This window comes from Cynocephalus volans, chromosome 1 (assembly GCF_027409185.1).
Source record: "Cynocephalus volans isolate mCynVol1 chromosome 1, mCynVol1.pri, whole genome shotgun sequence".
Taxonomy (NCBI): Eukaryota; Metazoa; Chordata; class Mammalia; order Dermoptera; family Cynocephalidae; genus Cynocephalus; species Cynocephalus volans.
In genome coordinates this window covers 60,762,574-60,787,830 of record NC_084460.1, presented here as the reverse complement: position 1 = coordinate 60,787,830, position 25,257 = coordinate 60,762,574, and the positions used below count along the sequence as shown (strand labels likewise).

The following is a 25,257-nucleotide window of genomic DNA, read 5'->3' as shown; positions in this document are numbered from 1 at the left end:
TTGTAGATAAAGAAAGCTAAAATACTGGGAAGTTAGATAATCTACCCAAGGTCCCCTAGAAAACTGATGATAGGGCAGGGCAAGAGGTTGTGATTTCTGGTTTCTAACTTTGTGAGTTTCCTATTAACTAGAGACCTTTCCTGGGAACAGTACCATATGACACCTTGGTTGCTGTTCAGGAATCTGCCCTTCTCTGCAATTGCTGCACTGATAGAAGGTCATAATAAAACCCTCCCTTGACCCCACCTTTGCCTCCAGACACCGTAGCAAAATTCTTTCTAAAAATAGTCTCCATTTCCATTCTTCCTTGAACCTCTCCGACCAGGCCTTCATTCCACTGTGCCAGCAAAGTTGTTCATGACAGAGTCACCAAACATCTCTGTGTTGCTGAGCCCAGTGAAAATTTCAGTCCTCAGCTTCTGTGGAGAGTACTAACATTAATAAAGTGCGTGTATTTCACAGGGCCTTAACCTTTAGCCTAGTAGAGCCACAGCCCTTAGATTAGAAGAACCGCAGTCCTTAGATCAGGCTGTAGCTTAGTAGGATCTTTATCTTAGTAGAACAACAATCCTTAGCTGTTAGAAGGGCCAAAGCCCTTTAGTTTTGTAGCATAGAAGGACCACAGTCCTTAGTTTTAGCAATGTCAAAGCCTTGTAATTTGAGGAAGAACCTAACCTTTTAGTATTGCACATAGAAATGCTAAGCTTGGGGAAAAAACTGAAAACTTTCACAGGACTAATAAGTGTCTGGTGTGGATATGAGAATTTTAACACAGCAAAAGTGCTTGCTCTAAGGGCAGATGCCCTTGGTGCAGCTAAACCTAATTATGAAACAGTATGTGAGTTAAAAGCTTCAAGGCTACTCTGCTGATTAGTGGTTGGTTCCACATTTTACCTTCAACTGCTTCTCTAAGTTTCCAAGGAACTAAGTGTTGCCATAACGATTATCTCATTGGTTCTTTTATATGTCATACATTAGTTTTATGGCTCTTTTGATGGTAAATTGCTTAAACTATTTTAAAGTTGCACCTGCTTTAATGAAAATTGTTATGTAGCCAGTTTGTTTATGTTTTCACTATGACTGATTAACCACCTGTGTTCTTTTCTGTAACTCTTTGCCTGGATAATAAAAACTGAGAGAAAACCTAGTTCAGGGTTATTTTTCCAAGGAATGCTTCTCTCTTGAAGAAGTCATCTCCTGGAATTAACCCCTTCTGGGCCTCTCACTGCTCTGGAGAAATGGGCTTTGAGTGATCCTTTGCGTCTCCATCTCCATCATCCTGGGGGAGAGGTGACAAGCTTCCAGCTCAGCACTGGGCACCTGCTGCACATCTTGGTCTCCTTTGTTTGCTCTTCCTCCTGACTGCTGAGCCCTGTGTGCCTGGGGCATCTCTTCTTTCTTGCACTTACTTCCTCACCCTCTGACCCCCCTCCCCCATCCCAAAAACCATCTATACAGACCCTCTGACAGACCCCTTTCCTCACTTCTCCACTGGGGGTCTAATAGACACCTTGAAAATGACAGTTGAAACCAATCACTTCATTCCCACTTTCTCCTCACCCCCTGTAGTGGATTGAATTATGTCCCCCCAAAACTTCCTGAAACTTGAATTGTGTCCCCCAAGTTTTATGTATTAGAAACTTAGCCCCAACTGTGACTGTTAAGAGGGTGGAAATCCTATTATGGTAATTGAAAAGTGGAGCCTTGAAGAGGTGATTAGATTGTAGGACCATGCAATAGTGAATGGATTAAAAATGGTGGTCAGGGGCATGGTTCTGAGGGCTTCAAAAGGAGAGTCTGTCTTTCATGCTCTCTCTGCCCTCTTTGCTTACACCATCTTGTAATGTGAGACCCCTGGGTCACTGTTGCCATTACCAGATGGACTTTGGGCTTCCTATCCTCAGAAACTGTAAGCAATAAATGTTTTTCTTTGTAAAATACCCAGTTCCATGTATTTTGTTATAAGCAACACAAACAGACTAATACAGCCCCCAAACCTGTAACTACCCCACATTCCTTCTTCATCTCAATCACACCTCAATCCATGAGTCCTTCCAGCCCTACCTTGGAAATAGAGATCCAGTACCAGGCTGTTTCGCCCTTCTCTGCAGTTAGTGCCACATCCAGGTCCTGACCTGCGCCCACTTGGAACCCACCACAGTGCTCCTCTTTGGGTCCATTCCTTCCTCATGGCCTTTCAAAGGACCTCGAGACCCTTCAGTGTTTATCCTTGCTATTTTCAACCTAGTACATTCTCCCCAATCCCAGTAGCTTCACAGCTCATTCCCTTATTCCTTGAGGTCTCCGTTTGAATGTCCCTTTTCAGAGTGTCCTCTGACTGCCCTATAATAGCAGCTCCCATCACCCTCCACGTCTTTTCACTTACAAACAAAATTAAATGAAGTACAGACAGTCCCCGACTTAGGATGATTGGTTCTACTTGAAGGACTTTTTGATTTTATGATGGTGGGATAGTCACACATTTCGTAGAAGCCACACTTCGAGTACCCATACAGTCATTCTGTTTATCACTTTCAGTACAGTGTTCGCTAAATTATGTGAGATATTCAACACTTAATGAGAAAATAGGCTTCGTGTTAGATGACTCTGCCCAGCTGTAGGCCAATGTGAGCGTTCTGAGCACATTTAAGGTAGGTGAGGCTAAGCTGTGATGTTTGTTGGGTTATGTATATTAAATGCACTTTCTACTTACAATGGGTTTATCGAGATGTAACTCGTAACTCCATCGTGAGGGGGCATCTGTACAATGACTGTAGTACAGTACATGTGAAGGTAAAAGAATATGCAAATCCTGCACCATCAGTCTGAGGAGCAGTTAGCAGTGGATGGTGGTATGGATTGAGATACAAAGGAGCACAAGACTGCAAAACACAGCAGATTCCTGAAAGTTGTCATTTTGTTTTTAAGTAAAGCCTTGTTCTGAAACCCTATTCTGCATTCTTCTCCAGTAGTGGATGTCCTTGCTCTGCATGGTGGGATGTGTGGCTGCTGGCAGCTCTGGAGCTTTAGATTTCCCTGCATCAGTGCCAGGCAGGGCTTGACCTCAGCTCTTGCAGGTACCAAATCCACAAATCCTGGGCAGGGCTCTCTTCTGATGCCTGCGTCCTCCCCTCCCACTGTAGCTGGATCTTAGCACAATGTCAGGCTGATCCCAGCTCCCGTCTCTCCTGGGGGAAGGGGCTAGAGCAAGCCTTTTACTGCGGACTTTCAACTTGACCTAAGAAAGCAGTACCTACTCACCAAATCCTCTCCTCACCCCTGGAGACTTTATCAATTGCAGGTGTTATCTGTGCCTCTTTTGAGGTGCTTACAAAGTGGCGTCTCCCTTCCTTCCCTGTCTGCCATGGCTATCCCTGCTTAGCTTGGTTTTCTTGCTCCTGGCCTGGGCCTCAACCTGAGTTACCCAGTTAGTTCTCTTCTTCCTTCAGTGTTGTGGGTCTGCTGGCACCCACCTTATCTCGTAAACAAATCTAGTCCTTCGTGTTATAAGGCTGCACTCTAACCCACTGAGCTAACCAGCCAGGCCTAGTCATGTCCTCTTTTGCCTAACACTGCTCGCTGGCTCCACACCTCCCAAAGACTAAATTTTAAATCCACCCCTGTCGCACCCACCCCTGAGGCATTCTAGGTCCTACCTTAGGCCCCTGACTCTCTGTTGCTCTTGGGACTCCCCCTGGGCCCAGCAGCTCTGTGGCTTTGCTAGTGCCAGGCTGTCCACTGGATTGACCCCCTCCTGAGGCCTTCCCTTCCTCTCCTTCCTCTGGGTCCTGCCCCACCCCCCCATCACAGGGGCCCACGCAGCACTGCTGTCACTCAATGCCCTGAGGAGTTTCCCTTTTTATTTTTTAAAAAATGACACTGCTTCCCAATCCCAACACTGTCATCATTGTGTTGGCTTCTCTGGCTAACCTGGAGTTGGTTAAGCCCAGGCTTTGTGGCAAGCAAGACTCCATGCGCTAGAGGGCTTAGACATGGCACTGGGCTGTGTTGTCACTGCTCTGTCACCAACCAGGGCCAAGGGCCTGGCCCTGCTGATCTTCCCCAGGCCAGGTGGCAAATGACTTGCCCGAAAAGTAATGTTCCCTGCCATTCTGGGACAGCAGAGCCTCCAGATCGATGCTGGCCTATACAACTTCTGCGCTGATGGAAATGCTCCAGACCTGCACTGGCCAATGCAGTAGCCAGGAGTCATGAGGAGCATGGAGCACCTGAGAGAGGATGGGTACCACCAAGAAACCAAACTTTTAAGTTTAATTAACTCGTTATTTATAGTGAATTATACTTAACACATCATCATTTACACATATTGTTATATATAACATATTATAATTTATATGTAATCATATATATAATTATATTTATTATACCCAAATGTGGCCGGTGCCGACTGTATTGGCATTGCAGCTCTGGAGCGTGTTGGAAACGTGGGGGGCCATTTCGAGTTGTCATCCCTGCTCCTGACATTTAGTGGCAGAGTCGGGGGCACGTGGCAGGAACTGGTGACATGCAAGCGTCTGGGCTGGGGATGCGCTGCTTCCCACCAGGGGCACAGGGGAGCGGTCAGGTTCCAAGGACCCCGGGACTCTGCCGGCCCTACTCCTTGGTTGTCTCCATATGTTTCGGGGGGAAACTGAGGAAACAGACCATCTCATATAGGAGTGTCCTCGGCCTCTAGCCAAGGGCAGATCCGTAATTTCCCGCTGTTGAGCGAGGCGTTACAGCGTCGGGCTCGCCCCACTAGGACGTCCCGTACCGCTTTTGCGGGGCAGCCCTTGAGCGGCCTCGCCCACCTCGGTGGGCACGGAAGCGGCGTCTGCACCCGGCTCTGCAGCGCAGCCGGTCCGCAGGGCTGCGGTGGGTCCGAGGCGGGCTGGGGGGTGAAGGCTTCACCACGTGTCTCCCAAGCCTGGGCCCTGGATTCCCAGGGCGCACCCAGGACACCAGGCTCTGACCCGGACCCAGGCCGCTGTCCCTGGACGGGGGGACAGGGCTGGGGGGAGAGATCCTGGTTGAGCCGGGAGCACGACCACCCCGAGAGGCCATGGTTTTGTGTGGCTGTAGCGTGGCTGGGCCACCAACCTCAGGACAGGGGAGCTGGGGGAGGCTTCCTGAAGGCTCAAGAGTGGCCTGGCCAGCGAAAGAGTGCCCAGCAGGAGCCGGCAAGCCCAGTGACCCAAGCCGGGTGGTGCTGGAGAAGCCCTGGCCTTCCCACTACAGGAGGGCCCGGGAAGGGGGCTCATGGAATGTGTTAGCTTGTGTGTTTCTAGAACTTGCTAAGGTTGAGTGATTAATTCCATTTATCTCAATATTTCTACTATGCTTTACTAGGTCTCTTGGGGGATACCAGCTGTAATCTCTGTTAACCTTCTTACCATCATAATGGTTATTGTGAAATCCTGTAGTTTTCCTTAACCTAAGTGGAAATAAAAAGTATACTTTGTTTTCTTGTTTTGCAATATTATTTTTAATTTTTTTAAAAAACTTCTGAATTTAAAATTTTTATCTAAGATTTACTATTTTAGAATTTAACATTTCATTCCAAAGTAAAAAAAAAATGTATTTGTAATTTTTTCCTTATATTTAAAGATGGGTTTTTGGCTTAAAGATAGGTGAGACTTGCTTTCTCAACGGTGGTTGTACCGTCTCCATCTGAAGATGCTGGAACTGACATACCACAGAGCTTTCTGGCTCATGTAAAGGAGGAATCAACTCCATAAAACAGAATAAAACTGTAAACCTTTCCCTTGGTTTCATAGATGTGGACCACTGTGAACTTCATCTGAGCCCTGTGCTCCTGGAAAGCAGTGACAGCTGAGAAATTCCCCACACCTTTATGTTCTAGAAAAGGACCACCCTCTCCTCACATATTCTGAGACAGGACACACCTCCAACCTTCATCCCTCACAACCCCTTGTCCATTCGCCTCCATTAAACACGAGTTTCTGAGACATTTCTCGTTAAAGAACAACAGCTTGAATAAAACTATCTCCTTAATGGTCAGTGCATTTTGTCTTTGATAGTTTGGGTGCCATGACTCGTGAAGGGCCAGGGCTTGAGCTCTCACCCTTGTTTCCTCCTCCCAGGTTAGGACCCTTCTCCATTTCTGACTAGGTACCCAGGACCAACAGTGTGTCCCACTCCTGGCCCTGTGCTCTGGACATGTGTCCATTGGTAGCACGGTAAGAATTCAATTTTGATTCCTTTCAAGTGCTCACTCGATTTCTGGTGCTAGCTTCTTTTGATCTCTTGGTCTGACACTTTGGGTCATAGAGACCTTGTCTCTGCTGGATGAAAGATGCCAGGGATCTTATTTGCTGCTCACTTCTGTTTGCGTGTCTACTTTGAGCTCAAATCAATTAAGGATTCTTTTGTGTGAGTGTGACTGGCAGGTACAGGGATCTAGACTCTTGACTTTGGTGTTATCAGCACCATGCTCTAACCAACTGAGCCAACCAGCAAACTCCAGTTAAGGATTCTTACCCACTCAAAGAGAACAGCTCTTTGAGATGGACCGGTGAATTCTGTACACCTGTGTTTACTGTTGATTGGGGCTGAAATTTTAGAATTGGAGCTGTAAACTCTCCATCTGTGTCTGTCTGGATGTTGTCTGCATGTTTTTATTTGCTACAGGGACTATGTCTTTGGGTCTGTAATTCAGAAAGGCCTTTACTTCTCATTGTGTGAGTGAGTAATATTTTCCTTCCCCTGGATGATATTGCCAGATTAGATTATAAAACTACTTAATGTTCTGATTGGCTTAGAGCTAAAGAATTGCATTATATAAATTGAATATTCCTAAAATTTCCAGAAGCTAAGGATATTGAACTTCGAATGCTTTCAGTGAACAAAAAGAAAAAAAGTATTCTTATAGAGATTAACTCAGAAATGTTTTAAGAATTCAAGTTTCTGCTATTTAGGTAAATAAGACTAGTATTTTTGGTTTAATAAAAATGGCTGTGTCTCTTCTGAGTGCTGAGTATAATACAAGCTTACATTTTTATTCTTCTCAGGTATATTCTTAAATTTATGCAGATTTAGTGATCAAATAAGTTAGTATTATTTTTACTACATGTTTAAGATGATGAAATGTGTATATTTGTATTTAACCAAATTGAATCATTATTCTGACACACTTTATTTCAATAATAAATATGTTTTATTTATGTCCACCTGAAGATAATTTTTAAGATGTTTGGGGGTTTCCAAGATGTCTGGCCAGTTAGCTGAGTTGCTTAGAGGGCAGTGTTACAACACCAAGGTTAAGGGTTCGGATCCTCATACTGGCCAGCTCCCCCCAAAAAAGAAAAAAAGATAATTTCCCATGGATTTATAGTACATTGGTTTAATTAGTGGATATTCGTTAGATCACCTCCAAGTAAGAGAATGCAGACATATTTGGTTACTGAACATAATTTTAATGGTATGATTTTTGTTTCTTGTTTTTATTTACTACAGGGGTTATGTCTAGGTCTGTAATGAATGTGCTTGTTTCTGCCACTGTGAGAGGTTGGGGCTGTAGGAAGCTGCGCTGCCTGTCATTGTGAGCTCTGCTGGTCTGCAGCAAAGTGCTAGTGTGTGGCAGCCAGGGCACTGCCTTCCACCCCCAGTTACCTCTGGGATGAGAAGTTAGTTGCTTTGGTTACAATTATCATTAATATGTGGTTTAGACTTAGGAGAAATAGTTTTAGAGAAACATGACTGAGCATATACTTCTATTTTTCAAGGAAAAGAGTAGTTTTGGACCAAGGAGTGGGTTTTTGTTTGTTTGTTTGTTTTTTAGTCTCTACCCCCTTCTGTGCTCTTCATACTTTTTGGAGACTCCAAAGAGATTTCTTTCTGGTTGCAACTATTGTTATTTACTATATGGGAAATTGAAACTGAGAAAAAATGTTAAATGCTTACTTATTGCTTCATTTAATGATAGCAACAGTGAACACCCTGCATATTAATACCATCTTAGTATACTGTGAAATTAGTTCTGACCATGTGGAGCTCCTGAGATTAGTCTAAAGTGCCAATTTGTTCCACTAAGAAATAATGCAACAACAGACAAAATTTGAAAATGAATTTTATTCGCCTTAGTTTATAATTCCTGAGCTTGAAAAGTTAAAATATTAGCAAAGTTTATTCAATTTGACGGGTTTGTTTACTTGGTTTATTGTTGATTGCATTCACATACAACATAAAAGGTTATTTATTCTGTTCTTTAATCTGCCTAGACAACAAAGATTCTGTATCTCACCAGAATAGCCATCTGTGGTTTATATTGACTTTATTGCGACTATTTATGAAAACAAAGTTTCTCATTTAGGAAAGGGCTAAGGTTCCTTACAATTATGTTACTTTCTATGTCTGTTTCTAAAAAATGTTTAAATATTTTATTGTCAGTTTGAAATGAAAAGCCAAATATTGTTTCTCAGGCACCCATGATTTGATTCCTATCTTAAGTGTTCAAATTTGTTGATAACTTTGATTTTTGCCTTCCCAATATTGAATCTTAAATGTAAAATAAAATAAAATAAGATTCCCAAGGTCTTGCCTGTAATGTCATATTTGAGAATGATGCTAATTTGGGATGTCTTTTACACCTAAACTGTCTTTGAATTTCCCAGAGGGCCCCTGGAAAATCACAAAGTACTTGTCTACTCTTCTTTGGAAATGGGGTTAATCGTGTTATAATTATTTTGTCAGAAATTTTTTGATTGACTTCATCTCATTTTGCATGCTGCCGAAACAACCATATTTCCTTGTCAGATACACTCTTCTGGTAACAAAAGTCATCCAGTCTTTTGTGTTTGAAAGTTATGTGGACAGATGAGGAACTCCCTTCTTGTCTCTTAAGTTATGTATAACTCATAACAATTTGGTAGACTGTGCTTTTGTAAACAGAAATGAACTATTTATAAAACGATTTCTTCCTGCCTGACTCCTCCAGAATTTAAAACTCATTTTCATGGCAATATAAGTTATTGTCATAAATTCAATAAGAATCTGTCCTCCTTAATATGGGAAATAATTGGAAATGGTTCTATAACCAAGACCTTGCCTGGAATATCTTATTTGAGAATGATGTTAATTTAATCAGATATGACCAGACACTTTTAAGTAGCTAAGGTTGACGTTATGGAGCCCTCCAGGGAAAACCAGCCTGGTTTCAGGCTTATAGCATTCCCTGAATTACAGGTAAGTAAGGAAGGTCACTTCCTGGCAGGCCCAGGAACCTTAGGATATTTTGGGAACCTAGAGGAGACAGATAATTGCCCAAGTCTATAGGTACTGCAGGTGAGATCTGGTGGAAAATTCTTAGCTTGACTTCCTGGCCTCAAGAGGTTTTTAAAAGTTCAGTCTGACATTCCTTACGAAAACTTCCAGCAAAGAGAACTTAGAAGGTCTATGGCAAATGACCATTCTTTCTGTACTTGTGAAAATAATTAGGCCATATAATCAGACCAGCCTTATTTTATGGTCAACAATAATCTTTCTTTGAGATTCATTTTTTTTATTAAAATGAGAGAGACAAAAAAAATTAGGTTTCAGTGGAAAACTATGCACAGTTCATAGCACACTCTTCTAGGTAACTAGCTTCTGGTCCTGTTCATTGTCTTTGAGCTACTTTGCAGCTCTTTGTAAATTGCAGGTAACTGATGGATATACAAATTCTGTCTCCTCTGATAGAGATTTAATTGACACCCCCCCTCCCCACCCCTACATACTGTGGAAGAATAGGTTTTGGTGTCTTCCTAAATGGACTGGATCCTGCTACTTTGCCCACATTGTCGATCCTTACCAAAGTTTTAATTCTTCCAGTTTCCATCAATATCTCATTATAAGTGAACATTTCCATTTTTTCTTTTTCTTGCCTGACTTAGCATCACAAGAACTAAAGCCTAATCACCCACATCCCAACTGGGACTCTAGGTTGCCTGGCCCTTCTTCCAGGATCTGGGGAAGCTCTGTGAACTAAAGTCCAATGATGAAGCGTCAAGGACTTACCACTGCAGCAGATCCTTTCTGGGCTGGATTTTTCCCTGGACAGGCAGGCAAAAGGCTTAGGTCATGCATGTCCTTATAGAAGAGGCAACCAACACGGTGACAGCATCATCAAGAACACTGACATCTGATCCTGGGAACTTTAAGAAACTTAGTGAGCGGTGCTGCTGCATAACTTTCCTCACTGACTTTTTGGAATCTGCTGGACAAGACATTTTTAGGGTTCAGCTGCTGGCTCTTAATTTGATATGGCCTTTTATATTAACATTTCTCCTTTTTCATTTTAGGCATCTCTCTTTTAAGATGTCTGACCTCTAGCACCCGCAAAAACCACATAAAAAATTCTGGTGATGAGAAGTACAATAACCAAAATAAAAAAATTCACTGGAGCAGTTAAACGGTATATTCGAGTTGTCAAAAGAAAGAATGAGCAAATTTGGAGACAGATCAATAGAGATAATGCAATCTGAAAAACAGAAAAGTGAAAAATGATCAGAGCTTCAGAGAAACATGTCAGTGCACTAACATATGTATAATGGAGAAAAGTGAGAGAAAGGGGCATAAAAGTTATTAGGAGTAATGGCTGAAAATTTCCCCATCTTTGAGATGAAAAACATTTTTCTTTTATTTTTTTGCAGCTGGCCAGTAAGGGATCAAACCCTTGACCTTGGTGTTATTGGAACCACACTCTAATCAACTGAGCTAACCTGAAAGCCCAAAGATGAAAAATATTAATCTATACATTCAAGACACAATTAACTTGGGCCGGCCTGTGGCTCACTCGGGAGAGTGCAGTGCTGATAACACCAAGGCCACAGGTTCAGATCCCATATAGGGATGGCCGGTTAGCTCACTGGGTGAGCATGGTGCTGACAATACCAAGTCAAGGGTTAAGATCCCCTTACCGGTCATCTTTAAAAAAAAAAAAAAAAGACACAATTAACTTCAAGTAGGATAAACACAAAGAGATCCACATCTAGATATCTTATAGTCAAATGTTGAAAACCAAAGATAAAGAGAAAATCTTAAGAACAGCAGGAGGAAAACAATTCATCAGGTACCAAGGAAACAGACTAAAATTGACAGATGATGTATCATCTGAAACAATGGAGGCCAGAAGGTGATGGTATGACATAGTTGAAGGGCTTAAAATAAAAAACCAATAACCAAGAATCCTATATCTAGAAAACCTATCTTTCAACAATAATGACAAAATAAAGAAACTCCAAAATAAAGAAAATCTAAGATAATTTATTGCTTGCAGGCTTGTCTTACAAGAAATAGTAAAGGAGGTTCTTCAGACAGAAAGCAAAGACCTCAGAGAATAATTCAAATTCAGATGAAAAAAGTGTTGGTAAAGGTAGATAATTACAAAAGACAGATTAATTGCATATTTCTTCACCTTTCTTCTCTTAACCTATTAAAAAAGTAATTGTATAAGACAATATGCATGTAATTTTATTGTTGGGCTTTTCACATATAGAAGTGTAACATGTCAACATTTTGTCAAAATGTTATGTGACAATAATAGCACAAGGGAGGTGGGTAGGAACAAAGCTGTTTTGGAGTAAGAAAATGATATCAGAGGATAACAAATCCACAACAAGAAGAGAATCAGAAATGAAAAGTTAATATAACAAACTCTATAAATATATAATTGCCCCACTTTCTTCCCACAGATTCTTTAAAATACATAAGGTTACTTGAGATATCTACAAAATAAAAATAAATACATAAATAAAATACATAAGATTACATAAAGTAATAATTGTAACTATATTATTGGATTTATAACATGTATAGATTTAATATGTATAAAAATAGATCACAAAAGAGGAGGAGACATCTTTAGATCACTCCACTCAGCAACTACAAAATACACATTCTTCTCACATGCACAGAAACATTCTCCAGGATAGACCATATGCTAGTCCATTAAAACAAACCTCAATAAGGTTAAGAGGATTGAAATCATAACAAGCAAGGTCTCTGACCACAATGGAATTAAATTAGAAATCAATAACAGAAAGAAATTTGGGAAATTTATGAATATGTGGAAATTAAGTAACACACTCCAAAAGAGTGAATGGGCCAAAGAATAAATCACAAAGGAAATTAGAAAAAGCTTTGAGATGAAGGAAAACAAAACAGCAGACAAAAATTCATGGAACGTAGGTAAAGCAGTGCTTAGAGAGAAATTTATACTTATAAACGTCTCCATTAAAAAAGAAGACCTCAAGTCAACAACTTAATTTTCATGTTAAGAAACTAGAAACACAGCTGGCCAGTTGGCTCAGTTGGTTAGAGTGTGGTACTGATAACATCAAGGTCCAGGGTTTGATCCCTGTGCAGGCCAACCACCAAAAAGAAAAAGAAAAAGAAACTAGAAACATGAGCAAACTAAACCCGAAGCAAGCAGAAGAAAGAAGATTAGAGTGGAAATAATGAAATGGACAGTAGAAAAAAAAGTAGAAAAAAAAATCATTGAAACCAAAAGTTGGTTCTTTGAAAAGATCAACAAAACTGGCAAACCTTTAGCTAGATGGACCAAGAAAAAAAGGTAACACTCATGAAACAATCAGAAATGAAAAAAGATAACATTCAAATGAGACAATCAGAAATGAAAGTTCATCACTACTGACCTTATAGAAATAAAAAGGATTATAGGAGAATACTATGAACGATCATATACCAGCAGACTAGATATTCTAGATAAAATGGAAAATTCATAGAAAGACACAACTACCAAAACTAACTCAAAAAGAAATAGGAAATCTGAAAAGACCTGCATAACAAAGGGATTGAATTGGTAGTTTTAAAAACTACCCACAAAGGAAAACCCAGGATAAGAGGCTTCACTGGGACATTCTACCAAACATGAATCCTTCACAAACTCTTCCAAAAATAGAAAAGGTAACATTTCACAACACATACTATGAGAACAGTTACCTGTTACTAAAACCAAAGACCACAAGAAAACTACAGACCAACATCTCTTATGAATGTACACAAAAATCCTCAACTAATTACTAAGAAACCAAATCCAACAATATATACAAAGTATTGTACACAATGACCAAATCCATCAATGTATACAAAAGATTATGCACCTTGACCAAAGCCAGCAACATATACAAAGGATCATGAATGCATTATTCATGATCAATAAAATTCCTTTATTCCAGGAATGCAAGGTTGGTATAATATATTAACATTAATCACTGTAATACACCCCATTAATAGAATAAAGGACAAAATCACATGATCCTTTCAGTACACACAGGAAAAGCATTTGACAAAATTCGACACCCTTTCATAATAAAACAAAAACAAGACTAGAAGAGAACTTCTACCAACAATAGAAGAGGACTTCCTCATCATGATAAGGGGATCTATGAAAAACCCACAGCTAAAATCGTATTTAATGGTGAAAGACTGTGTACTTTCAGCCTAAGATCAGGAACAAGACAAGGATGTCTGTTCTTTCCATTTCTATTCAACAGTGCCCTGGAGGTTCTAGCCAGGGAAAATAGGCAAGAAAAAGAAATAAAAGGCATCAAGATTGGAAGGAAAGAAGTAAAACTCTATTTGCTGATGACATGATTGTGTATATAGCATAGTCCAAGGAAGCCCTTAAGAAGCCATTAAAATTAATAAACAAGTTCAGCAGGATTGTAGGATACAAAATTAATATATAAAATTTAATTGTGTTTCTATACACTAGCAAAAAAAAGTATGAAAGGGAAATGAAGAAAACAAGTCCATTTACAATCACATCAAAAAGAATAAAATACTTAGGAATAAATTATCTAAAGGTGTGCAAGACTTGTACACTGAAAAATACAAAACATTGTTCAATGAAATTAAGGAAAATCTAAATAATATTTGAACCCAAGAAGGCTGACTCAGTAGTCCATACTCATCAATCCACCATGCTACACTGTTCTCCCAGGTGCCAGCAGAATCCTTGGGTTCCATGTGTCTTCACATTGCCAACTTTGGGTGGCCCTGGGAAGAAGATGTGTGGTTGCTCTCTGCTTTGCCCTTATCCTTGGTACTCACACTCATGGGCTGGATCCTGACTGATAGACGTGTGAGGTGGAATTGCAGCTGCTTTTTGTGTTCTGTGTCGGAGCACTGGGCCTTCTCGTAGCTGGTCAGACCTTTGCACAGGCACATCCTCTGGAACAATGATAGCGCTGGTCCAAGTTACTGTGCCTTGGTGTGTTAGTCTGTTTATGTGGCTTATAACAAAAATATCTGGAACTGGGGAATTTATTAGAAAACAAATTTTATTGCTTACAGTTTCAAAGGCTGGGAAGTCCAAAGTCCAGGGAATGCATTTGGTGAGGGTCTTCCCTGGTGGTGGCTTCAGTAATACAGGGTATCACAATGCAAGAAGGCAGAAGCAGAGAGAGAGATAGCTCCTCATGTGTTCTCCTTTTAAAGCCCTTAACACCACACCCATGACCACCATTAACCAATTTCCTAGGGCATGGTCCTCACAATCTAATCACCTCTTCAAGGCCCCACCTTTCAATTACCGTAATAAGATTTCCAACTCACAAGAGTCACAGTGGGGATTAAGCTTCAATGACTTTGGGAAGCCATTCAATCCACTGCAATTAGGGTTTCTGAGACCCTCTGTCCTGGGGCATATCTAAGGTTAGTGTACAGCTATATAAGTAAGGAATACAAAAAATAAGTTTGAGCATGAATTGGCTTTTCAAATGGATTCTGTGTTTAAAAGAATGCTTTCCGTCAAGATTTTTCCAGCACATAGTGCAAACTGTTTCTTATTTATGCAAATCCAGTTTAGGAATAGATGGGTTGAGTTAAACGATATTTGAGATTCTTTGAGCAACAGGAATATGATACATACTCTACATTTAGGCAGCTTGTCATATGAGTATAAAACTTACCCAGAGTGTTTAAAACAATGTGCCTTTAACAAATATCCACTGAGCAATTATTCTTAGAACCCTGTTCTTGGTCCAGGAGCCGGAGCCGGGAAGAAGGCATATCTGTTCTTGGAGAGTTTACATTCTGGTGTGCAGTGTGTTTATAACATGCAGGCAGGTATTTTAAACAACATGGCAATATAATATAACACCACTGGTTCAACAAATACTTGATTGCCTGTATATCTAGCTAGCACTCTGTTGGGTGCCGTGTTGTGTAAAAGTAAGCAGTCCCACCCTCGAGGGGTGTAAAATTTGATTGAAAAACACAAACCAGTTATCCTTATAAAAGTTGGGTATACAAACTGTGCACATAGTGTACATGAATCCTAGCACCCCTTCCCCCAAATAGCACAATACCAGGGAGATCCTGGGGCACTGTTTTTGTACAGCAGCACAGTGCAAGTGGTGCCTCGGCAGCTCTAAGACCACGGCAGCCTGATGCATACTGACATGGTGATGGACAGTTGCCATGTATATATAATGAAATAGATATGAAATTGCAAACACAAGACAATCATTATCAGGTAAAAAATATGCACAGATAAGACTAGAACTGAATTGTGGTCAGCACCAACCTTTGGTGGCAAAACTCAAGATGATTTTTCCTTCTTCTCCTTCTGGGCATTTCCCAATGCAATAAAAGTTTATTGCAGAAGATTATAAAGTAACACATTTAAAATAACATAAAGAATCCTGAGATTTTCTGCCTTTCAGGGGAAATAGTAATTGGCAAAAAGGCACATTAGTAGCTGTTCTTGGGTTATTCAAGGAGTTGGTTGCAGGGTTGTTTTCTCCATGTGCTGCGGGGCTCAGTTTTGGAGTACGTGCATGCTGTGAACATCAAGCTCCTCTGGGCTCATGAGCCCCAGGGTTCAGGCAGTGTTCATTTTAGCAGCTGCCCCTTTGCCAGTTCCTCTGAATTCACAAGGCAGCTGTTGCTCCTTTTGTTCCCCAGGCCTGGCTCCCAGCCAGAGTGCAGCACCTCCCTGGAGAGGCTGGCCTTTCCTTCCTTGGCTTCCTCTGTCCTCTCCTGACCTCAAGGTACCTCCGGCCTCGCCCTCCAGCTCTGGACCTCTGGCCAAGCCCCCTGCCCAGGGAGAGGTGAGGCTTGAGTGCCTGGGGACCCTGTGGTGGCTGGACACTCCCGGCTGCTGCCCAGTCCTTCTCCACATGGCCATGCCAAGGGACCGGGCAGCTGCTATTTCCCTCAGAGAAGTTGCTGGCATTGCTCAAGGAAGGAAGGAAGCACCCGAAGAGGCGGAGCAGCATCTCAGCCACAAAGGTAGAGACACTGTGATATGCACAGGGCCCTGGGAGCTGTCTTTTCACCTGCAGATCTCTGCCCCTCTACACCATCCCTGCCATTCCCTTGTACCCACCAAGTGGTCATGCTAATATTGCCAATGTTGGGGTCAGGGAACAGCCCTGGAGTGGCCTGCCTTCCTGGGTTAGCCTCAGACACCCTCAGTCTGGTGGTGTCAGGACGATGGAGGTCTAGTTTACCGTGGCCGTATGCTGGGCCTTCTGCTGGGGAGGCCACGTCTGAATTGGGTTGAAGTTGGGAGCAAGTAGATGATCTTTATTCTGGACAGAGGTCGGAGCAACTCAAATGGGAAAGTTGGTTGGTAGGTGATCATCATGGGAAAGAAGAAGCAAATGAACCTTAGTGTGTGGATGAAACATGCTAGAGGCTGGGCCCTGCAAGCGAAGACCTCTGTGCTCACTGTGCCCGAATGGTTTCTTGTTGGATGACCAAGGCCATGATGGTTTGAGGTGCAAAAATGTTTCATTCCTGAATATCTGCTGGGGGATGCTCTTGGCTACCCTTGTTTCAGACCTGTGGGTGGGATCAAGTCTGTTCAGAGCTAAGGTACAGTGAAATGGTGTTTTTTTCTCTTCACGGTCCAAGGCCAGGCCATCTTTGGAAAGTTGTGAAGCCCCTTGGGCCCTGTTCTACCCCTGAGTAAATCAGACTCTCAAGAAGTGTTCTGTTTACCTTGGACTAAAAAGAATCTGAGTCTCATCGTTTGTTCTACTGTGTTGAAGAATTAATGGCTCATCATTCCACCAACTTCTTTCCCTGAGGTGCTGCATAGTCCAGTGAGAAGTGAGGTCATTTTGTGCTGGTCGGATGGTGTGTCTAATACCAGTTCTGAGGTCTTGCTCATATTTTTTAAAGGGAACATCTATTTTTCAAAATAGCAGGTGTTCTGTCTGTGGGGGTCACAGGCGGGTGGGCCGTCCACTGTTCTTTTGGCCCAGGGAGCCCAGACAGGGAGAGGCTCCAGCTGGAATGGCCCAGGTGTTTCCCTTCTCTTCCTGGGTATTCTCACAGGCCTCTTCCTGAAAAACTTCAGCCTTGAAGGAGCTGGCTAATTAATTTGAGCTCTATGTTAACACTCAACAGTGGCTCAGTGTTTTACCTGTCCCCAGTGGCCTGAGAGGAAAATGCCAAAACTAGATTTAGGAGAGAGACCCTTCGGGTAGAATGGCCGCCAGGGTGACGTCACATCACACGGGCCTGTCTTTAAACAGGTGTGACACCTGCCCTGCCTGCTGAGAAGGCACCCTAGCTCCTGCCCCAGGACCTGGGCCCTGGCCAGAGACCCTGAGACCTCCTCAGGGCTACAAGGCATTCTCCATTCCCTGCAGTCACATGGGGGCATGGCTTTGGCTCTGGATGTCAGAAGAGGCCACTTGAAGTGCTTTGAGATGCCCAGGTTCTCCCCATCTTCATCTTTTAGATTAGGCCATGGCAGCTGAGGGAAGCCCAGCCCTGCCCTTGGCCCTCAGGAGCTCTGGGCACGTTGGCTGGAGTAGGGGAACGGGGGGCATGTGTGTGGAGTAATTACCCTGTGAAGGGGGTGCTACCCTGCCCTGAGCCCCAGAGGGCAGCGTGGTCTGTGCTTGCGGAGACCCTGCACCTCCATTGCCTTCTGAGACAGCTCTGTCTCTGTCTCACTCTGAATCACCACATTAAGTGTGTGATTCAGGCCTCTCTCTGAGTGTACCTTGGTGACTCCACCCTACATGACCCTGACCTGGATACTGCCCCCCTCCTCTACCCCTCCCCATCTGCTGCCCATTTCTCTGCCTCCCTTCAGAGCAGCTATAATATTCTCTGCCGCCTCCATTCCCTCCTCTAGAGCGCTGTGTGCCCCAGTCCAGGAAGCACCATCTGCACAGATGCTCGTCCCTGTGAGGGGTGCTCCTGAGGGTGGAGCATTACAGGGGACCTGCCTACCCCTCTCCAGCTGGACTTGGCGCCCTTCACTCTCATGGACCTGCTCTTGACACCAAACCCCAATCCCTCCGTGTCCTTTGTGTCCACACAGGGGCAACTGCGCCCCTCCTTCTCTGAGCTCTTTCCATATGGGCTGCCCTGCTCAGCCCTCCATGGGCACCCCCGGACATCTCACCCTTGGAGGGCTCCCAGCTGGCACAGACACACTCAGGGGCCCCATCTAGCTCCAGGGTCGAAATTCCATCTACACCAAACCTTCCACATCTACTCCAGAGACTGGACCTCTTTTCCCCATCTCCCCTGGGATGCACAGAAGCCTCTCTGCTCAAACAGCTGAAACACAACTTCTCCCCTCACTCACCTGCACCTGCCACACAACCACCATACCTACACCTGTCACACCCACACCCCTCACGCCCATAGTATCGACACTCTCGCCAGCCACACCCACGTGCAAATCTTCAGCAAAAACTGTTGGTTGCAAAATAGATCCTGTATCTAACCCCTTTTCACCGTCCCTACTGCCACCTGGCCCACGGCACCCCCCAGTCCCTCCTGAATGTTCACAATAGCCTCTAATCAGACTGTTCCTGCGTCCACTCCATCCCTCACACAGCAGGCAAGGAGATCTTCCCCTGCTGTTTTGTTATGAAAAATTTCAAACACTCGTTAAAGTTGAATACCCAGATACCCACCACCTAGATGCTCCCATTAACATTGAAGTAGGCTCACTTTACGATCTTTCTGTTCATCTGTCCATCCCTTTACCCATCCATCCATTCATCCAACTTGACTTTTAAAATGTATTTCAGAGTGAATTACAAACATCAGTACCTTTCCACCTAAACAATTCAGCATGCACATCATTAATCAGAGCTCAATACTGTTTACAGTTTATTTTTCTTTTGAAGTAAAATTTACGTAGAGCGAAATGAACAAATCAATCATGTATTCCATGGGTTTTGACAAACACATATACACCTGTGTGACCCAGATCCCTATTAAGATACTACCCCAGGAAGTCCCCTCATGCCTTCTCCCAGTCGATCCTCGTCCCACCCCACCCTGAGGCACCCACTGTTCTAAAATTTTTCCATCATAGACCAGTTTTGCCTATTCTAGAACTTGATAGAGTTTATACTCTTGAATCAGTGGGTGAATGAGTGACTGCATGTATGAGTGACCCACTGCCAAACAACTGCCAGCTCTTTCCTGCAAATCTGACCTTTGGCTGCACTGTAGGAGGCTGACTGTGGCTCTGTGGAGCCTTGTGTCTCCAGCGGGGCTGAGCAATACCCACAGCCAGCACCAGCTCTCTCTGAGTTTGCCCTTGGCCCAGCGACAAGGCATGCTGGCTAGGTGGGGGAGCAGCAGAGAGTCCTGGTTTGGTCACAGGCAGATCCATGTGTGCTCAGCAGTCCTATGAAGGGAGGCTTTCAGGCTGCAAGGAAAGGAATGGGGTCCCCTTGAAGGAGATAGCAGGGGTCTTTGGTGTTCTGCCTTCTACTTTTCATGTTCTTTGGCTCCCACAGGAGTCCAGTATTCCATGAACCATCCAGCTGTGGATTTCTGTTCACAGCCTCAGTGTGCCTGCTCCTCTATGTCAGTAATCAGGGAAAGCATTTCTCCCTATTCAGGCAGATCATCCATACTTTATACTTAACCAACCATCCAATTACAGTTAAACAGAATCAGCTAAGATACAATTGCAAAAAGAAATAACTGCAAATGGAACTTGTTCAAAGATAGCAGCTACTCAGGAACAGGTGCCTTTTCCAAGTGAATTTCTGCACAGGGAATTGCATGTTACTACCAGCTCATCTTTTTGATTCTACTGTCAGTTTATTTGTGGATCGCTACTTTGCAGGGTCGTTTCTAGATAGTCCTTATCTGTTGCCAGGACTAGAGGTAATATCATGCGAACACATCAAGCTGCCCAGCCCTGGCTCCACAGTGTGATGTTTGGGCTGCTTCCAATTCCGAGCTACATGCCATTGCCCATCTAGAAATAACTGCCTTTAGGTGGGGCAAGGGTGTTTTGTTTTGCTCTGTTTGTATGTTTAATACTCTCTCAGAACAGATTTCCCGAATGGTTTTATATCACCAGGTCACTTTAACGCCTGTTATCGTAGCTTGTCAACAGCGCTTCATTGCAGAAGAGTCCCTGGTCCTCCACAACACTGACGTTGGGCTTTGCCGTATTAAAAGTACTTTTGTGAAGTTAGGGGGATCGCCCACATACTTGTATGAAATGGGTATTCTCCGAGGAGGGCCGTGGCCTGGCACCTAAGCAACAGAGTCAGGCTCGTAACGGAACAGGGACGCCCCTCAACCTTGGCCTCCCCGGGGGCGGCACTGCGTGGACTGGGGATCCCCAGTGCCCGGACACATCTGTCGGAGGAATAAAGGCGCGAAGGCGACGCCTCTGTCCCGCCCCGGGCCGCGGTGGGAAGGCGATGGGGGACGGGAGGCTGCGCGGGGAGGTGGTCTCAGCACTGCCCCTCCCCCGACGTCCCCTGTCCCCTGCAAGTGTTTGAGCTCCGGGCGGGTATCGGGACGGCGGAGGGGGGCGCGGGGCGGGGCGTCCAGGCGGTGCTGGGGGGGCTCGTTCGCGTTTATTATAACTTCACTCCCTTTAAAAGGAAAACTATGCCCGGAATCCGGGAGGTGGCGAGCGGAGCCCGGGTGGGGTGGACGTGACCGCGCCGGCCGCTGGCCACGCTCGGGTGTCCCCGGAGCTGGTGCCGCGCGGCTGGCGGCGCGCACACCCCGCTCCTCGTCACCTCTCCAGCTCCCCCGCACCTCGCGGGTCCCCCTTCCAGCCCCCGCCCCGCACCCCCACCTCGCGGGCGGGCGGCGCCGCTCTCGGCCTTTTTTGGGCGTCTCCTCCTCCGCGCCGCGGACCCGCTGGCGGCCGAGGGAGTCCGAGGCGACCCCGGGCTCGGCGTGAGCAGCCACCATGACCGGAAGGTAACAGTCCCCCGCCGGTGTGTCTGGGCGGGACTGCGGGACCCCGCCGGGACCCCCGCTCGAGAGGCGGCCTGCCCTGGCCAGTCCCGGCCCCCGCCCCGGCCGCTCGACCTCGGGCGGCGGGCGCCGTCGGACACTGCGGTTCCCTGGGCTGCAGCGCCCGTCCGGGCAGGGGTCCCCACTTCCCCCGCACCCCCATCTCTTCCTCTGGGGTGGACGTGGGCGGCGGCAGGTGGAGCTCCTGCCCACCCCGCCCCTCACCCTGCGAGATGGGACAATTGTCCCCTGACTAATGGGAAACCGGGGCTTGGGGAGCTGCGGGGCTGGGGAGCATGCCCAAGGTCACGCGCCAACTGAAGGGCAAAGCGTTGAAAGCACCCGCTTCCCCGACCCCCGCTGTGTGATCCTGGTTGAGTGTCACTTGTGGAGCCTTCCACTTCTTCCTCTGTAAGCCAGGGGTGGTAAAAACGTCCAAAACGGCAAAGGGTGTGTGGAGACTTGGCCAGAGCTGTGCCCCAGCCCCAGCTGTGCAGAGGAGGTGGGATGGGGGGGGCAGGGAACTCCCTTGGGCCTGGGCAGCCCTCCACTCTCAGGCCCCTCGTTGCCATTTCACAGATGAGGTAACTGGAGGCCACAGAGGCTGGGTGACTCAGAAGGCCGGTCACACGTCCACCAGTGTCCAGCCAGTGTTGGCCTCTGAAGTCCTTTCTGGAACATGTCTGAGTACAAGTGCATGACTCAGGACTGGGTGGGAGGGGCTGAGTGCTGAGGAACAGGGTCCCCTTCCAGCCAATCCCTGGCAGAAGGATGCTCTTCTTCAGAACCCTTGTCTTGGGGTTCTGGGGCAGAGGAAGGGAGCCCCAGGCCCTGCAGGGTGGCCCTGTGGCTTTGCTGGAAAAGGGTGTGGAGAGTGGAGGGCAGTGCCCAAGAATACAGGGTGGTGGCCTCAAATCCTACTGAGGCATAGGGTGGTCCCCAGCTGAAGGGACACATTGCCTCTGATTGTCATTAACATTGTGGGCCAAGGTCTTAGGGGAGCCCCAGGAGCTCAAAACAGGACGTATCCTGTCACGGAGCCAGTATTGCCCTTCAGATGTGCTTTGATTCCTGTTCCCAATCCTCCCTTCCCAGCCTCAGCAGAGTGGCAGCTGTCATGTGGCAGACTGCCTGTGGTCATCTCTGCTTGTGTGCTTGTGGGGCCCCTGCTCTCCCATTCCCCAAAGGGTTCCTCAGCAAGCTGCTTGGCTCCCACCCTCAGCTTTGGAGAAAAAGAAAGGAGAGAGAGAACCAGGGACAGTCGGGAACAGCCACAGAAGCAGTGTGGAGGTTGATGGTGGGGTGTGTGGGAGGTAGTTACTTCAGGCGCAGAAAGATCATAAATAAGGCAGAGCCACACTCCAGCAGGAAGCAAGGCTGCGATCAGAGACCCACTGCACCTCTGCTCCCTGGGAGGCAGGAGGTGGTGGGAATGGGGCCGCCTGCCCTCTCTGCTGCAGGGGTCTGGGAGGAACGCTGCTCATCAGATCCCACAGGGAGGACAGCCTTTGGAGAACACTGTGTCGGGATTTTCCTTGTCAAAGTAATACTGCTCACTTTAGAGTTTTAGGAAAAACCTGGAAACATAAAGTTAACAGAAACATAGAGAGAAAACACCTGCAGTTCCACTGCTCAGAGATACCTGCTGTGAACATTTTGGAGGCTTTCTTCCGTTCTTTGCTCATGGTGTCTTTCCCCATGCATTTGTTTCACGTGCTGTGAACGCTCTGGGAGCCAGCTCACAAGCTCCTTTGAAGCTTGCCCTACTGCACCCGGTGTGGGTGCCAGCGCTGGCCACCCTCCCCTCCACCCGCAGAGATTGGGGCCAGGCCAGCGGTGAGGAATGGATATCTGTCCCATCCTTTGGAGTAGGTGAGAGTTTTCCTGTCCCAGGAGCTGTGGAGATTCATTTTCATTGTTCATGTCACAGTGCCCTCTCCGTGTCTACTGCCCCTGTGTGATGCTGGGACAGTTCCTCACTGGATCCTGGTTCTCCCCACAGCCTTCGTGCTGCCTGGAGCCAGGCTGCTCCTTGGAAACACCTTCTCTGCTCCACACCTTTGGGGCTCTGTCTGCCAGCTCTTCCCAGGACCACAGCAGGCCAGGGTGGGGGGCGGGGCAATGGGGAGTCACCAAAGTGACTTGAATGGTGTGCATGTGTGGTCTTGCACATTGCACATGCACCCATGGGTGCTGTGTAGATAAAGGGCTCCTAAGGAAGAGATGGGGGAGGAGAAGTGGAGGCAGACTCAGGGGGTCTGGGTGGTGGAATGGACAGGACGTGATTGACCAGCCATGGGGTGGGCAGCAGAGGGCAGAGTCCAGGAGGATGCCCCATTGGTGGTTCCTGGTGGAGTGGATGGTAGGCTTGGTTTGGGTATGAAGGATTTGAAGAGCTGTGACAGGTCTAAGGCAAGCACTGGGAGGCACTTGGGTATGAGGGGCTGAAGCCCAGGAGAGGGCTGAGCTGGGGGAGGGAGAGCAGATGAGGCCTGGAGCATGGTGCAGTTGCTGAGGGAGAGTGTGTGCCGTGGGAACAGACAGGGGCTCAGCCCCAGCCTGCAAGCCAATGACTTCAGAATGGAAAACCCTAGTATCTTTGACTGTCACAGTGGGAGGGACATTTGGCATTACCATTGTTCTACAGGGAGGACATTGAGGCTACCTGCCTAGGGACACAGCCTTTGTTGGCACTCCTCGAAATGGAACCTGGGATGTTGGCGCCCACAGCAATGTGAGCTCAGTGGCTTGGCCCACCTCAGAATGGAGTTCCACCTACCATGTCAGGCGCAGGAGCCACCACATGCAGGTCGTGTGCTGAGCTGCCCACATGATACCGTGCACAGCAGGGCTGCTGGATTCCTGCCCTCATACCCATCAGTCTTGCAAAGAGTATGCCCAGTGGCCCCTCAGCAGAAGGAGTCGGTCAAGGTATGCTAGGGGATGGCCAGAGCCTTCAGGATAGATAGTATGGGGGACTGCCTCGGAGTCAGGGGTTTGATCCAAGTGTGAAGGGGGTGACAAGGGATGTGGCACAGCTGAGCCCTGATTCCCAGACAGCCCCTCACTATGGGGGATGGAGCACTTGATTGCAGTGTGTGTCCAAATCAAGGTACTCCCACCTTGGTTCATTTCAAGTTACTGACATGATGTGAACCGTTTGCAAAATTCCTGAAAATTTAGCAATTAGCACTTTTGAGCCATACAGGAAGGCCCAGGCGTGCTACCATGGAGAGGGGCCCGGGCTCCATGCACGGTGGCCGTCTCTACCTCTCAAGTATCGCGGCTTCCCTCTGCTTCCATATCTCCCATGCGGGGTTCACGCTTAACCTGCCTTAGTTCCTCATCCCCAGTTTTGGGGGAGGGGCAAAGGGCTACACGTGACTGTCCTCCTTGTTCCGTTTAGGCATATCTTTTAAATTTCTGAGGATGAATGTTTACTTGAGATGACTTAATAAGATGAACACATTAGTGAGGGCCTCCTGTGAGATGAATATACCTCACTGAGGGGACTGAACGTATGTGTGGATGTGAAACCAAATATGTGTCTGCATTGACACATGAGCATTAAACAAAGAAAATGAAAGCATTCAAAATCAAATTTCCTTTGGGGTTGGAACATTCACTGGAGGCATACCAAAGGACCTCCCCGAGTTGTCCTCAGCCTTTCACAGAGCTTCCCGGGCTGGGGAAGCTGGCTCTGGAGAAGGGCCTGTTTGTGGTGGCTTGTTTGTGGCTGCTCCCGGGGAGGGCACTCACCGCACAGCCACAGGGAGGCTGCCCCACCTTGAAGCTGGCTGGCGGCTGCCCTCGCCTTAGTCCGTGGCTCTAGTAAGCTATGTGCTTGCATTCTCCACTATGTGCATGTTTTTTTTTTTAATTTGAGATGTAATTTACATATTGTAAAAATTCACCTTTTAGAATATAGAACTTGGTGGTCTTTGGTACATTTACAACATTGTGCAACCATCACCACTAATTCCAGAACACTTAATCATCCCCCAAAGAAATCCTGTCCCTATTTGTGGTCAA

At 46.1% G+C, this 25,257-nt stretch overlaps 1 protein-coding gene across 3 annotated transcripts in view; it reads left to right on the top strand.

Annotated features, from left to right (window-relative positions):
* LIMS2 (LIM zinc finger domain containing 2) overlaps positions 1–25,257 on the top strand; it is a 55,101-nt gene that overhangs the window by 1,004 nt on the left and 28,840 nt on the right. Inside the window, exon 1 of one of the 3 annotated variants that reach the window (XM_063091900.1) lies at positions 16,137–16,257. The exons of 1 other annotated variant lie outside the window; for it this stretch is intronic. Coding sequence is in view for 1 of the 2 variants with exons in the window: in XM_063091884.1 (XP_062947954.1) it covers positions 21,179–21,189 (11 nt within the window). In the remaining variant the exon portion in view is untranslated. Of the gene's footprint in view, positions 1–16,136; positions 16,258–20,869; positions 21,190–25,257 lie in introns of those variants that run through there. One more of the 3 variants, XM_063091884.1, reaches the window with a different exon arrangement.